The sequence below is a fragment of the Motacilla alba genome, chromosome 3 (assembly GCF_015832195.1).
Source record: "Motacilla alba alba isolate MOTALB_02 chromosome 3, Motacilla_alba_V1.0_pri, whole genome shotgun sequence".
NCBI lineage: Eukaryota > Metazoa > Chordata > Aves > Passeriformes > Motacillidae > Motacilla > Motacilla alba.
The window spans coordinates 59,375,747-59,391,438 of NC_052018.1; the positions used below are offsets into that span (position 1 = coordinate 59,375,747).

General features: G+C 39.9%; 1 protein-coding gene across 1 annotated transcript in view; it reads right to left on the reverse strand.

The window, feature by feature from the left end:
- CNKSR3 (CNKSR family member 3) overlaps positions 1–15,692 on the reverse strand; it is a 54,968-nt gene that overhangs the window by 23,483 nt on the left and 15,793 nt on the right. Inside the window, exon 2 of the mRNA XM_038130483.1 lies at positions 3,066–3,229. Within this exon, the coding sequence (XP_037986411.1) occupies positions 3,066–3,229 (164 nt within the window). The remainder of the gene's footprint in view (positions 1–3,065; positions 3,230–15,692) is intronic.

Genomic DNA, 15,692 nt, shown 5'->3' on the forward strand with positions numbered 1-15,692 from the left:
AAAACTAAAATCTTATGTGGTAGTGCATAGATATCCTTTGACAATGACTAGGACCCAAAGGGTAAGTTTTCACGAATGCTTTTTTTTTCATGTTATGACGTTATATTTTGTTATGCTGCAAACATGCTGGCAGAACATTACCACCAGTAAAATTATCAAAGGCACAATGATGTCCTTTTTTTGGTTTATGGGTTTTTTCAGGGTTTGGGGTGGGTATTTTTAAATTGTATACAACTAGTATCTCTTTATTCTAATCTCAAGAAAAATCCACTGCATTTTTGTTTCCAAACTCTCCCATCATACAGTGTAGGCAAAGATTCAGAAATCAAATCCAAAGAACACATTAAAAGTGAAAATATTTGCATAGTTTCTTGCTTACATTGTTTTATATTCATTAAGCCCTCAAAAGCTTGCTTTTCAAACCACAAAAGCAGGGACAGAAAACAAAGTTATGCATGTTTGTTCCCCCTCCCCCAAATACTTCAATCAGCAAAGAAACATGATCTTTCTTCCATCCCTTTCCCCCCGCACCCCACCAAGCAGTACTGTCAACAAAAAGTTGATATACTCGAGTTGATGATTTTTTTGCCCTCTTAAGGGGGAATTCAGGTCCTTTAATATAGCCTCTAAATTCCTCAAATAAGTCTGCAACACCTGTTCATAAAATTCTATTAGACCAGCTCAACAGCAACAGAAATGTTGTATTCCAGTCTACACTCTCCTACTGACTCTTCAAAATGCTGCATATGCAGCCACTGCTATGAGGACATGAGGGAACACTGCTTCATCACCAAGTGAAGCAGAAAAAGAACTGCTTTTCTTTTTCTGAACGAAAAAGATGGAATTATTTCCTTTTCACACCAGAAACTTCCAGACATATTTTTAGCTCAGTGCTGCCTAATACTACTCAGCCTCCAGAAAAACCAAATTCAAAAACCAGGTGCATTTGGTGTCCTTTCTCAAGGCAAGGACTATGTTCATATTCCATTTAGTGACTGATCTACTGAGGCTGGAACAAAGGTCTCTATGGTGAATGCTTGAAATACTGCAGGAGAAAGAGCTTCCAAAGAGAGCCTCCTCACTGTCTTTAGAGCCACATGTGTTCTTGTGGTGTGAGGGAACCAAGCATTGATCTGAAGGAAACTTAGCTGGGAATGTGCCAAGGCAAAACTAGATAAAAGGGGAAATTCTTCTTGGGAACTCCAGGACTGGGAAACCACCAAAATCCCCTCTCAGCCTTTCTCCACCAAGAATGACAGCCTTGTAAGGAGTGACATCAGGCTGGCCCAGCCAATGCTACATTGCCACAGTGTGAGCTGACAGATTAGTGGGGGTGGCAGTGGGGTCAAAAAAGGGGGAACAAAAAAGAAAAAAATATTTTAAAAATTTTAAAAAAATTTAAAATAGTTCCTTAGCTTACAAGGCTCCAAAAGTTGGGGAAATGTCAGCATATTTACAAAACATCCACTAAACAATAAACTTTCATCCACTTTCAAAGAACTAACGCAGATGGAATCAGGAAACCTCTCTCTTGCCCAAAAAGAAACAAAAAAAAATAGTTGTCATTAGCATTTAGTATCCCCTAGGAAATAAAATCAGTGGTGACTTTATGCAGTTCCAAAAATTTAAGGGAATAGGCATCAAGAAGGTGGCAAAGGGCATAATGAAAACTTAGGAATTCTTCCTTCACCTCTTAAAAAGGGAACAAGTACATTTCAGCTGTAATATGCAGTATCTGTCAAATGCATTAACATGAGCTACATTTCACAAAGGATTTCCAGAAATGGGTCTGAGGTCAAAACTTTTGTCTACAAAGGAAATTAGAAGGAAATTGTAAAAGATAAAACACAGCTTTAGGTTCTGGCAGTTGTCCAGCTTTGTTCACTTTATTCTAATATTTTTAAGAGAATAAAAAAGTGCCTTTGGGGACTACCACATAGATGACTTCAGTCAGGACCATATACAGCCCACACTACATTTACTAACTCACCAGACACCTGCACTTGCCCAACAAGTTCTTTCCCACACCATGAACTGCTTTTCAGTCCAGCTACATTCTTCTATTAGGTTTTCAAGTTAATGTTAAAATTTTTTGGTAGATCAAATACCTAAAGGAAATAAAATGTCTTTCAAGTACAAGAGTAACTTTTTGAGAAACATTTTAGATCGTTTGAAGAGATTTCATTAAATATGCTTCTTTCAGTACAATTTGCTCCAGGTTATGGAGTAGGAACACTCCCTGTAGCACCTCTCTGCAGCAAAGCACATATCACACAGGCAATAAACACTCTCCATTTCAAGAAGCATATGCTTGCTGCTCCAAACCTTGCCTAATGTAGGGAAGACAGGCCAGTGCTGGCCGAGGAATCATCAGGCAGGTTTTCCCACCCTCCTCCCTAATATAATTATATATACCTCTGGTGCTCATTACACTGCACTACATCAAACAGGCCTTCAAGGCTGTGACCAAAGTATGGCTTTTAAATCAAGCCTGCACTAGTAAAACAATCCAAAATATATTTATGCTTTTCAGAGTATGTTTGTTTTCAAAGTATCTGCAGTTATATATCAGGAGTAGGACAAAAGAACAGCTTAAGTTCTGAATCCAATTAAGAGTTCCGCTAAACTGTAACTGAGGCGGCTAAACATCCCTCATCTCAAGAATTATTTTTTTCTTCACCTCCTCGGTTTGCTGCAGAATTACCCTAAACCCATTTCAACTGATGTGAGGAACTTCTAGCACCTGTCATTTCAACAGTGTGCCTTCTGTCTTTTAAGACAAACCGCTCACTAACAGGAGGCACAAGATCAAGCAACATCACTCAGACAACTTCTTCCTTTGCAAGTGCAAGCAAATTAATTGAAGTTGCCTCTTATCGGGAGAAAGTAAGAGAGCTATTAATACAAAACTTGCAGGAATTAAACAAATTCTTGCTTTTTTTATTGTGGTGTGTAACAGAAAGCAAGAGACAAAGGTATTTTGATTTTACCAATCTTGCTTTGGTTATTAACCCAAAAAAGCCCTTTAAGAAATTCTTTGCATATGGCTTCACAACATGACTAACCAGTGCACACAGGAGATCCACAGCCTCTAGAACCAGTTCCTGGTGTCCAATCCGTGAGATACCTAAGTCTTCCAGGTCCTGGTGAGAAATCTGTAACAGCTGTTCACCATTTATCTTCTCCCGTTCAAATTTATGGACATACTGCTGCAAGCAATCATCCAGGCCTACCAAAACACAAAAGAGACACAAGGGGACATCAGAAACACACAAACCAACTTCCTCAAACAAAGTAAAAAAAAAAAAAAAAGGCCTTGCAAAAGGCAGAAATTTTACGTTCATATAATATACAAAGCAAAATTATGAAGGAAACTTGCAGTGTGACTGAGATTGTGCCACAGAAGCACAGAAATACAGCACATAAGATATGGGGATCTTTGGGTCATCTAAGTCAATGCACAACCTGCCTGCTCCTTGTGGATCAAGCTCAGCCAGTAAAAATGTGTCTTTGTTGTCTGCATAGGCAAAGTGACCAAGGGACATACACATCAGGGTAACTCCAACCCTGAGGGGCATCCATAGCAACAACAAAAAAATAACTGTCCAAAAAAAAAAAATCCAGGGCAAGGCAAAAACAAAGATCTTTCCCAAAGCCTGTTAAACAAGCGAAGAAACAAAAGCATAAAATTATGAGAAGGAAAATGACCAAAAAAAATAAAACACAAAGGCAAAGCAATCAAAAGGATGTTTGGCTCAAGTCTCATTATTACCTTGATTTATAAGAGCCTGCAGCTTCCTGAAGCAGCCATTGCTTCCCCTTTCTGAGGATCAACAACATACACCAGTAAGAAATCTAATTAATTTTTCTATCTAGAAGTATTTTTTAAAACGGTTTAGACTATTTTGTCCCAGCAATATCCCTGAAATCCTCACTTTAAACAGTGATTCTATGATCCCGTTCTCTACAGTAGGTTTTCCCAAGTGATTACAGAAAGTGTTTCTGGTTTTCATCTTATTTTACTCTAAGCTTCATGTGTTAATCCTGTTTCCTTGTGTATTCTCCTTATTTCCTCTGTTGTTTAAGAGTCTGAACAGCAGCAATCTGGGGAAGAATTTGGATGGATGTGTTATTTTTAAAACATTTCAGTGCTCTTGTAACTCTGTTGCCTTTTCAATATTTTGGCTGGAGCAAAAGGAACAGACCCAATTAGGTCTGTTTTGCAGGAATAGACCACACTCATTAAAAACAGTCGACATGAGCAAAAATTCAGATAAAACATTTGACGTCTTCTTTGTATATCCACTACAGCTACATTGTTTTACCATTCCTTTTCAAAAAAAGGTTGAACCTTTACTTGAATAAAGGATGTTTATGCACAACTCCGGTTCAAAAGGAAACCATTGAGATGGACAGGATATCAAACGCAGCAGATGAGAAACACGAACAGCATCCTGAACTACAGAGAAATGAGACCAGCACTCAGTTCCACTTGTGGAGCTGCAGCAGCAGCCTGGAAAACAAGCACTCCCATCACACTCTACCACCAAGAAAACACTTGAATCAAATCACAAAGGGGGTTTGAGGAGTCACATGAAACAAATTCACGTCCAAACGGCGGCAGGAGCAGGCACCGCTTCCCCACAGTGCCTGCGCACAGCAGATGTGCAGAGGGTGGGCTCCCAAATCACTCACGTTTCCAAGTTAATAATGACAGACACCCCTTTACATGACTCGAGCAAGCTTAATTACTAGCGTGAATCAACATCTGGCTGAACTAGCTTGACTCCTCCCTATGCAGAGCTATCAGTGCACACAGCTTGATTTTTAAGCGTAATTATGAATGGAAAAACCCGCATGCAAGTCTAGCAGAGTCTCCCAGGGCTACAGTTGTTCAGGGTGCACTCTTGTTTCTTCCCATATGTCTTGGCAAAGCTGCACAAATTCTGAAAATTGAGCCCACTGTTCTCTTTCCCACAGGCACCAAATTCCTCCTTAGGCTATACAAACTTTTCCCAGGAAAAATAATAAAAAAAATAACTGGCCTTCATTGTTTAACAATTTATTTTTTCAAACAAATTCACAACCATGGCTGATATACAGTGCACATATTTGGCATTCCCAATTTTTATTGCTGCCTCACAGACCACTGTTTCCCATCATTTGCTCTTGTAAGCCCATAGTTTCCATTACAAACTACACAAACACCTAAAATAAAACACTTCATTCAGCATGTAGTCAAGGTTTTATTTTTTACATTTTTTTAATGCAGATAGGATAGCAGGCAAAAACCATTCTAGAACTTCATTCTATGCTAAAACACAGAGATTCAAACATATCCTCACCAAGAAATACAACTGTGGCTCTTCATTTGCCTGTGCTTTTTTTTAACTCATGCTTGCCCATTCTTGAAGGTCTACTAAAAACTTGAAGGGCTGCTTTAAACACCTGTTTTTAGTCAAGAGCCATTAAAAACAGTACTTTTATAACCACACTGTAGGACTATACTTTATAAAATAAGATATTACAAAATTGCACAAATGTTAACTCAAAATAGCCAACAGAGTGGCACAACTGCTCAGCTAGACTCGTATTTAGATTAAATGATCAAAACTATGAAAGCGGGAAGTGAAGACAGACCAACGAACTCATGTATTGGTAGATAGTTTAAGATGACCTTACAAGCATTAGGAAAATTGTTATTATTTTTACTAAGAAACCTAGGGGGAAATATTAAACATTTTAATTGAGATTGCAACCACATTCTATAGCCTATAGTTTAATTTCCCATGATATGAATGAAATGTTGAATCACATGCGAATCAAACACATCATTGCAAACCACACTTCCAAGAGGGAAGGGAGAAGGGAGGAAGAAGGACTCATAACCCAATACAATAAATTTTAATAATATTTAAGCAAAGTTTTAAAATCAGCATTCAAATGTCGCTAGTAGTCTAAAGGAACTGCTCATTTTTCCCTTCTTCCACACATCTATACTCTTTCCATGTATTTTCTCCATGAACTTCAGAGCCTTATGGAGACTTGGTATTGCCAATTGCAATGCTGGATATTGCTGAAGAACTTAGATGAACTAAAAACAGAAAGCAAGTCGACATTACTTAGATAATTTCTTTTATTACTTAAACACTTTCTTACATGCCAGGTCATTTTCAACAGTGCAGTATTAGCAGGTTCAAGCAACAAAGTAGTTTTCTGTATTTCTGAAAAAATACAATTAAGACTGACAATAAAAAAAGGTATCTCCTTCATCCACTGAAGAGCCTTTCTCAAAGCTAATCTACTAATTTTCAGCTCAAAATGTGTTTAGAAAGCATTTGTCTCAATCACATGTGAAATCTTTATATTATTGAACATACAACAAAACCATGCACAAAAGAATGTCCTTTCTATTTATGTAATTGTTGGAGAATGAAGAAAGGTATAAATAAAAATAGCAGTTGCAGAATAGTATTCAAGTTTTAAAGCATTAATAGCAGAGATTCTTTGGGGGAGGGAGAGTGAGAGAAACAGACTAATTCAGTTAGTGCTATGCATGTTGAGAAAACCTTTCTGATGAACAGCAGTGTAATTTGAACAAAACTCCCTAATTTTGGCAGGTGTAGAGATGTGCAATAGATCCTAAGAACTGTCTAGACTTTTCTGTCTAAAATAACCACCACGCAAAGCACCCCTGAAGACATTCAATACCTTGCATTCATCCAAAAACATTAGGACAGAGCTTACACTTAAGGATTTGCACTGATACCAATCTCAGTCTGTTTCCACAATTAAGAAAGTTATTTTGTATAAGAATTGAGGGGAAGAAAGGAACAACTTGGAGGGAGTTAAGGGTGAGGCTTGGGTCCAAGCCATAACTATCGGTTTTCTATTCAGAGAGAATTAACATTTCTATAGTTGAGAGACATCAGCCATCGAGCAGTGGCATACCTGACTCCCCAAAAACTAGAGAGGTGTGTTTTGTTAAGCAGTTCCGCGCTTTTTGCTCAACTTTTGCGTTAGACACTAACAAACAATTTACCTGCCATAAAGCAACAATTCGCTAATCCACTGTAAGCACAGCTTGTACATGACATCCATTACAAACATCACCTCTTTTTTCCTCCCTCCCTCTCTTTTCTGGTGACACCACAGTCAACAGAGTCTTCGACACAGCAGGGCAGAGGGGGCAGAGAGCAAGGAAGAGGAGATGGATAGGGCAGGGGACTGAGGAAGGCACGGGGAGGGGAAGCTGGAATGTGACAGGGATTACTTTCCGTACATTCAAGAGCTTGAACAGATTCTCAGGACAGCTCATAAAATGCCAAAAGTTGACACCAGGAAGCGGGACACCACAAGCCACTTGAACAGAGGAAGAACTCACAAGTACAAAACCTTTTCCTTACCTAGCAGGAATATGGGGATCATTGCTCACTGCCTCAAGGAAACAAAGCATTCTTATGACCATGTTCTCTCCTCTGTTGGGCAACTCTAACAAGCAAGCAGCACCTGGCATCTCAGCGCAGAACCAAGGTTCAACTACAACCCTCATCCCATTATGGGGCTCCCTCCTTGAATAGCCTGTTAGGATTGGACTGCCAAAGTCACCTTTGCCTCATCACCTAAAAACTGACCCTCACACCTAAAAAAAGTCACTTTTATTCTGGTCTCCTCTTCAGGGTTTATACAGTTGACACCTTTAGTATCTAAAGTTTCTGTGCACCCATCACAATTTCATCCCTCCCATGCCCTGAAAATCTTTGGCATACCCCATGGTATGTGCCATTATACTGTCATTTACATTTCACATCATTTTATAACTGTTACTGTGATAGCTTTCTCTATCAGAGATCATTTCCTCTATTCCCAGGACTGGAAGAAATTAATCAAAGATAAAGCAGGAGGGGATCAAGACAGCAAATGTACACTAGAAAGAGAACTACTTCATAAACAGATGAACGAGCACCTGAGAAGGCAAATGAAAATAAGGAAAAAGGGTCTGCAAGGCAGATGAAAGCTGATGCAGCTCAGTAGGACAGATACAGGGTGAAAAGAAATAAGAAAAGTTCAAGGAGAAGAAAATAAATACATGATTTTCTTTAATATAGAACACGGTAGGAAGGTTTTACACAGTAATATCACAGATGCCATTCTTCTCCTGCAGTATCACAAACAGAACAGGGATAACTTTAACAGAGGAATTCAAGGTTCTTTTAAAGGAGGATAAAAATTACATCTAGAGCAGTCAGTAGAAACTTATTTCACTAATAATTTGATCCTAGGTAAGAACTGACTTTGTAGGATCCACATGCCTGATTGTCAGCTATCATCAATGTTTTCATGTTAATCTTTCCAAAAGTTTCCAAAACAAAAGTTTAGTTATCAACTAGTGTAAGCCACTTTTAGGGGCTAGAAAAGACCTCAAAGGTCTTAGCTTTCCAAGAAAATGCCTTCAAGAGATCTTTGTATTATTGTCTAGTACAATAATACAAAAAAGGAAAAACTTCCTCATTCCACTTTTTACTTTCATGTAATTTTAAAATTAGTCGTAACACTGCGACCATCTGAAGTATCAATCACTTAAAATACAGAACAACACAGAATCAAAGAGCAAGAGCTTCTTATTAGCACCATGGAAAAATGTCTCCTGCCTAACCAGATTGTTTATTAAGTAAGCTCTCCTCATGTAGTCAATTGTAAGCAACTCTTCTATGGTTTTGTCGGAGCATCTGCATCCTCATGAAGCAGGCACAACGTGCTGCCTTACCAGGCACTGGGTACAGCTTTGCTGAGCACAGTCATTGCCAAGAGCAGCCAGAACGGTACAGAAGTTTCTAGTCAGTCTCCCCCCTCACACAGGGATGGTACCAGACAAATTGCTGGGCTCTGCCTGCCAGTCGGGATGCACAGGGCAGCACTCTCATTAAGGTCACAGCAGGACAGAGGGAAATGGTGGAGCCTGCCTTCAGCCTCGATAATGAGCGCTTTACTGTCCCCTCTGTAATCCCCCCTGACTGGCAGTTGCACAGAAAGGCTTTTGCAACATGTTTCTATTTTCAGTATTTTCAACTAATATATTAAGCCTGGAAAAACAGGCTCCATACTCATGCATTCATGTTACCTCAAAATAAATCTATTCATTCCATTCAAATCCATCCATAAATCCCTTAGCTTGTTTTTGTTTGGTTTTTTTAGCACAAAACTGAAAGCTTTGCCTTGTAATAAAAGAACTCGTGGGTAAATTTGGGTTGTAAGCTACCCTGACCTGAAGGGAAACAGAGACTATGTTTAACCTTTAGTTGCTCAGTCTAGATACAATCTCAGACTGACAGCCCTTGTGTTATGCTACACTTTTTATCAGCACTCCCCACAAAGCCACTGATTGCAACCATTCTGGCAGTGCCTATTACCTTGGTCCAGACAGTAAATCTGAGGATAACTCTAAGCTTTAGCACTTGACAATCATAAAGTATGTTCAGAAAGAGTCAAAATAGCTTGCAGAACCCTTCCAATACTCCAGAAGTTTTATAAGGCAAGACTTCTCTCTACAAAAGCCAGAAAAATTAACTCAAATTTTCCTCAAAAAATATTTTCAGGAAACTAAGCAGACATGGAATAAGTTTTATAGAAAAAAATACTCTGGGGAGAAGGAGATGATAAAGGCCTGTAAAGCCAGAAGTGGCCAGAAAGAACACAGATTGCTCATCATCTCTTCCAACACAGGAATCAGAATGAAGCAAGCATGTAACAGGTCCAAACAAGTCATGAAGGAGTGACTCTTCACACAGCAGTATGCAATGAATGCTCAACAGATTCAGGGAAAGGTGAAGAGTTTCATGAAAGAAAGTGCCACAGAAGCCAAGTCTGACCCTGACAGACTCAAACAGAGATGGTTTAAGGCTTGAGGAATGGGAAATACAAGAGTAAATACAGTGTGTCATCTTTCCTCTTACATTGCTTAGTTTGCTTCTTTTTGGTAAACATTCTGGACAGGACACTTAGCTAGGTAGCACAGAACACAGGACTATCACAGCTGTGCCATACACAGCACCAAAACATAGACAACAGCTTCCCTTTTAATTACTTTTAGAACCATAGAATTGTTTGGGTTGGAAGGGACCTTAAAGATCATCTATTTCCACATCACTCTCTCCAACCCCCCACCCAGTGTGGGCAGGAACATCTTCCACTAGACCAGATGGCTCAAAGTCCCATCCAACCTGGCAATGAATATTTCCAGGGATGGGGCACGCACAACTTCTGTGGGCATCTTGTTCCAGTGCCTCACCATTCTCACAGCAAGGATGAGCTCCTAGTCTAAGACTTAAGAAAACTGTCTTCACTTGTGAAAGCTGCTCTTGGTTTTAACATTTTCTGTAAGAGTGACACAAGATTTTCCCAAAAAGGCAAAACTCTATATAGAGTAATTGGAGTTGGGAAGGTAGAGGGGAAGAAGAAAAAGCTATACACTAATACTGAGTTGTGATATCAACTTAAACCAAAGATAGAACCAAAGCTTTTTCAGACTGGTTTAAAAAAACACAGCCAAAAATTTACCCTAGTAATACTAGGAAACACATCATAGCAAATCACACTGCTGGTCTCGTGGGTTTAGTAATCTAGACTGAGATATCAACATCAAATGGAAAATTGCTAGAGTGAACTAATTTATAAATTGTAGCTTTGACTGACAATGCGTGAACTTGCATCAGAACTCCAAAAAAGAGATTTGACATGAAAAAATGGCAGTGTAAAATAAGCAGTTGCAGATAAAGGCAACTAAAGGCAATAGTTGAGAAGTTAACTGTATTTCATTCTGAAATTTCAACTAAAATTCAAAGTAGAGTTGTCTTTTCTTTCTTTTTAATAGCTCCTTTTCAGATAATGCATTAAAAAATTGGGGTGGGGAAAGAGAAACTTATTTTTAACCTTTTCCATAGGGAGATTCTTATTATGACATAGCTTTAAGACTTCAAATTCAAGGCAAAATTGAAATGTCACGTTACAGAAAACTAAGTTGTGATAGTATGTCACATATCTAAAAAAAAAGAGGGAAAACCGGAATACAGCATAACATCATATAGGTTAAACCAAAAAAGGCTTTTTATAAAAAGAGATACAAGCATGAAGAGAGTAGGTCAAACACACTGCTCTACAGTAAAAAATAGATCACTGTGCCAGAAACTGCGGAAAAAAAAGCTAAAGTAGGCTATACCAGAAACCAAAAAAAAAAAAAAAAGAAATCTGTTTTATTACATTCCCACCAATTTGAAGGGAGGTATCAGTATACACATGCAGTCATGCTTTTCACTAGCAAAACTGGACTGGATATCTATGCAAAGCTGTGGGGGCCTAGGCCACAACCCCATGGGGCTTTGGTGCCATCACACTCACTGGTATCACCCACTTCTCTAAGAGACAGACTCATCTGTGAATATTCAGCCATTAAATATCATTTGGCTTCCAGGGTGAAATTTTCACTCACCTGGGAGAGAGAGGGAAGAGATGAGACACCCCCTTGTTGAGGAGTTACCACACAGCCCCAGGCAGTCAGAACCCATAGTGCTACCCCAAATACTCATCCTGGGGAAAAAATGGGTTTCCAAGAAAGAACAGGAACCACAAACAAGGGTTCACACTCAAGCACCCAGCAGCATGATACCTTGCTGCCAGAATTTCAGCTGTAACTCTTTGCTAATCCCAGACACCACCAGAAAAAGGACTCCTGACCAGAAAAAGATGAGGATGAAAAAAGAAGAGAATCAAAGCACACTATTTTTTCCTGCTGACCTTGGTGAATGCTCTGTATGCATCAGAGATTAAGGTCCATACGATGCAGTGTGGAAGGGGCTAACAGCGGGCCTGTTAGCTAAAGGAGCGAGAAAAAGCTGAGAAGCAAGAAGCTGATGAGAAGCTCTCTCCAAGGCTGTAACCAAAGAGACCAAAATAAGTGAGAAATAGAAGAAAGATAAGAACTTCGCAACTAGATGAAGTATTTTTAAAAAGTTAATTAAGTCACTGTAACTTTTCACCAATAGCGTTATGTTGATTTATTATATCCAATACTTAAAGTAGAAAAAGCATAAACAATCAGAAAGTGTATAAACGGTCAACCATGTTCAATAATAAACAGTTGCCAACTAAAACTGCTTGTAGTCTCTGCTTTGTGTTGCGACCGCCTCGACAGCAACAATGCAATAGCTTCACACAGAGCAACACTCACTCTTTGGTTTTCTCTTTTAAGAATCAACTGCATCACTCACTGACCAGCTACGTGTTGCAAAATCAATCTTTCCATGCTTTAACAGATTTTGTTTGGCACACTACATGAATGAGATGGAAGCAGAGCATATCCATATGTTCCGTGCAGACAGACCTGGCACTCTTAGTTTCAACAGAACAAGCAATAAAAGCCAACACTCAGTAAATGCATGCAAACACATCATTAAAACAGAGAACACACCTGCTTTAGGCAGACAAGCCCAAATAGCTTCCTAGCTAATGCCACAGGATGTCTTCAGGGACACTTCTGAAAACACCCTCCCCCACCTCACAGTAAAAACAATATCCTGCTTGTGGCAAGGTGCAACTTGTATTCATCTGCTGGGTGCAGCACAAGCAAGGCAATAGGAACCAAATACAAAGGCAGTATGCTGTAGCTGTAATGAGGCCCTTTTATTTGTATCCAGTACTACTTAAGAACTACTTTAAACTCCAAACTGAAATAAGAAAGCATCTTTTTTTTTCCCCAGTATTTATGCAGAGGTGTGCCTATTTGTCTGTTGGTTGCATTTACAACAATGGTAGTTACATGGGTTTAGAACGGCCCCCAACTGACACACAAGCACTTCAGCCAGTATGACCCAGGTCTTGTTATTCTTTCTCACCCTAATTCTTCAACATTACATCTAGCAACCAACTTATACCTGCCCCAAAAAAATTATTTTAAACCCACAGAGATTGGCACAGCATATTGTAGTAGACTACTGCAGTGGCAGAAAAAATGCATATTTTAATAAAAGATAAGGGGGTTTTAAACAAAAAAAAATTGTTCTTGAACTAATTCATGCAAACCTTTGATAGCCATTATGCCCAGTGAAACAAGCCTTGTGTTTGTCAAAACGGAATAAAATTATTTTGCTGGTGAAGACATGATTGACAGTATCAGCAAATATAGAGCTTTCAGCACCAGTAGAAGGATAATCACTCAGTTTGACTTCACAGTTGCGTACATTATGTGAGGCAAGAAAGACAACCAAATACCTGTACTGAGAGAGATGCAACAGGACTTAAAATACTGCCAGCTTCTTCCTACACCCTAAAGAATTCCCTACTTTAGTGGTTTGCAACTGATATGGTGACCAAACAAAAGATGTTGTTTAAACAGGGCATCACCAGAAGTGAGTTACTTTATTACACCAACATATAGCAGCTTCATCAGTTTCACTCACACACTCAGGGTAGAACTGTTCCACATACATCAGAATATATTAATATGTCCTATGGACTGTTAGTGACACAACATATCATCCTCATGTACTGGGCCGAAACTCTGATGATGAAACTTTCACTGCAGTTTCAATGTGGGGAATCTGTTCCACCCTGGGTTTGAAAACCACACTCCTCTTGGATACCTACAAGTTGTTTCCCAATGATTTAAAAAACCACAAAGTCTTTCTCCAGCAGAAAAAAAAAATCAAGTGGTAAAATCAAAAGCAAAAAGTGGAGAAAACTAGATGATTCTGGTATTCATTTTTCTCAGCCCACTAAGGCTTTTTTTCCACACTAAGTACACTTGAAGACATGCTGGTCAAGGCTTTTTAAATTGTACTCAAACAGGATTTTGTAACTTATATAGTTCCAGTAGATCTGTTCACCAAAAAATGGTTTTGCTTCCTTGAAGCAAATAAAGCTTTGCCTAGGCACGACAGAGTTTTGGCAAGAAAGAAAGCCCAGTGGTATCTGGCCATTGAAAGCTGCAGTTGAGAAAAATCTACCAACAAGGCCTTTGTCCTTCCCTCCACACAGTGCTTGGTTTTACAGGGAATCACTCCCCTTCACCATGTGTTCCCTCCAGTCCACCCTGTACAGGGTGACTGCTGCAGAAACAAAGCACCCGTGGGCACACCACAGCTCCATTTGTCCCCTTCTGCAGCTAGGTGGCAACAGGAACAGGGGTGGGAGAACAATTGCCATGTCAGCTTCAGGCTGGTCCAGCACCCTGACTCCCTCTCTTAGTGAGGAGGCCTCATCCAGGAGGACAACACGACCTCAAAAGATTCACTGGATCCCAGATAGCACAAAGAGATGTACAGGTGGTTACTGCCAACTCACTTCTACCAAAACCTGAGGTGAACCTTCCCCACATCACCAGAGAGACTTGGCCCAGCCATGTAACATCAACATCTTGCAAACAGAAGGCAAGCCATGAGGATGCCTGTGCCTCATCTATGTAATAGGACTCTGAAAGTTCAGCAGCAGCTTCAGCCAGTATAATGGGCTGCAAATTGGAAAAACACACAGGAGGACACAACCCAGTCTGCCATCTCTGCTGTGGAGTTACTGCAAAACACAAGGGCAGAAGGATGCAGGGGGTGGGGGACAGAGAGCAGAAAATGGCACAACTACAACCAGGAGAGCTCCCCTATCTGAAACCTGACTCGTGCTTCGTGAGACCCCCCACACACTCCTCACTAGACTGGCTGCAGACCCCACTCAGAGACATCTATTTCCTCACACCCATTAACAGCTCTAAAGAGAAGCCCAAAAGAAATCTCACTGCTGCTACTAACAGATACAGCTGTTTTCACTAAATCAATGCAACCGCAGAGGAAATACATTTCCCAGAATGTTCCAGCTCACACAACTATGCTGAATTTGTTGTGTGGTTTATTTTTAATACCACTATTCTAACACACACATCTTACAGGAGAATTTTTACTCAGAACAAGTCTTTAAAACACTACCATTTTGCTTACAGAAGTATAACAGCACTGAGCATAGAATAGTTCCAATGTTAGCTATGGAGTCATTCACAAGATTACAAGAACCAGATTCTTTTTTTGTTTAAGGGAAACAATTTAATTTTGTTTTATTGTTCAAGTGGAATACATATTGCAGCTTAATCCATAGCAGGAATAGGAAATTGTTTCAATCTCCAGAGGCAAAAACTCTAGAAGCTGTGGAAATTATGGAATTTGGACTCAGTCTGTAGCTCATGATGTATGGCTGAAGACCACCTCTTTAGTCTCATTCTTCCCCTTGTCCAGTCTCACTCCTCTCTCCAACACCCCTGTTACCCTTCTTTCTCACCTCTGAATCACAAAGTAGGTAAAGTTGGAAGGCATCATGGTGGGGTCTCCTGATCCAACATCCTTGCAGTACCTGCCCGTTGCCAGAAAACCTTCCAGGTCCCCAGCAAAAGGGAGAAAAACTACAGGTGATGAGGGGGTCTCACCATGTGCTATGGCTGTATGTGAACATATTCTGGGAGGCATGCCAGGGCATCAGAGAAACACTGCAAATAGTAGGCTGGACCAACATTCCCCATCCCTGGCACACTAGTGTACCACCTGGCAGCAAATGACACCATGCAAGGCAAGGGTTTAAGCATAGCTTTGGGGAATTATGGGTGCCATATAGGGGGGAACCAGCACAGGACTGCCCTTGGCACCATGGATTTAAGGAATATA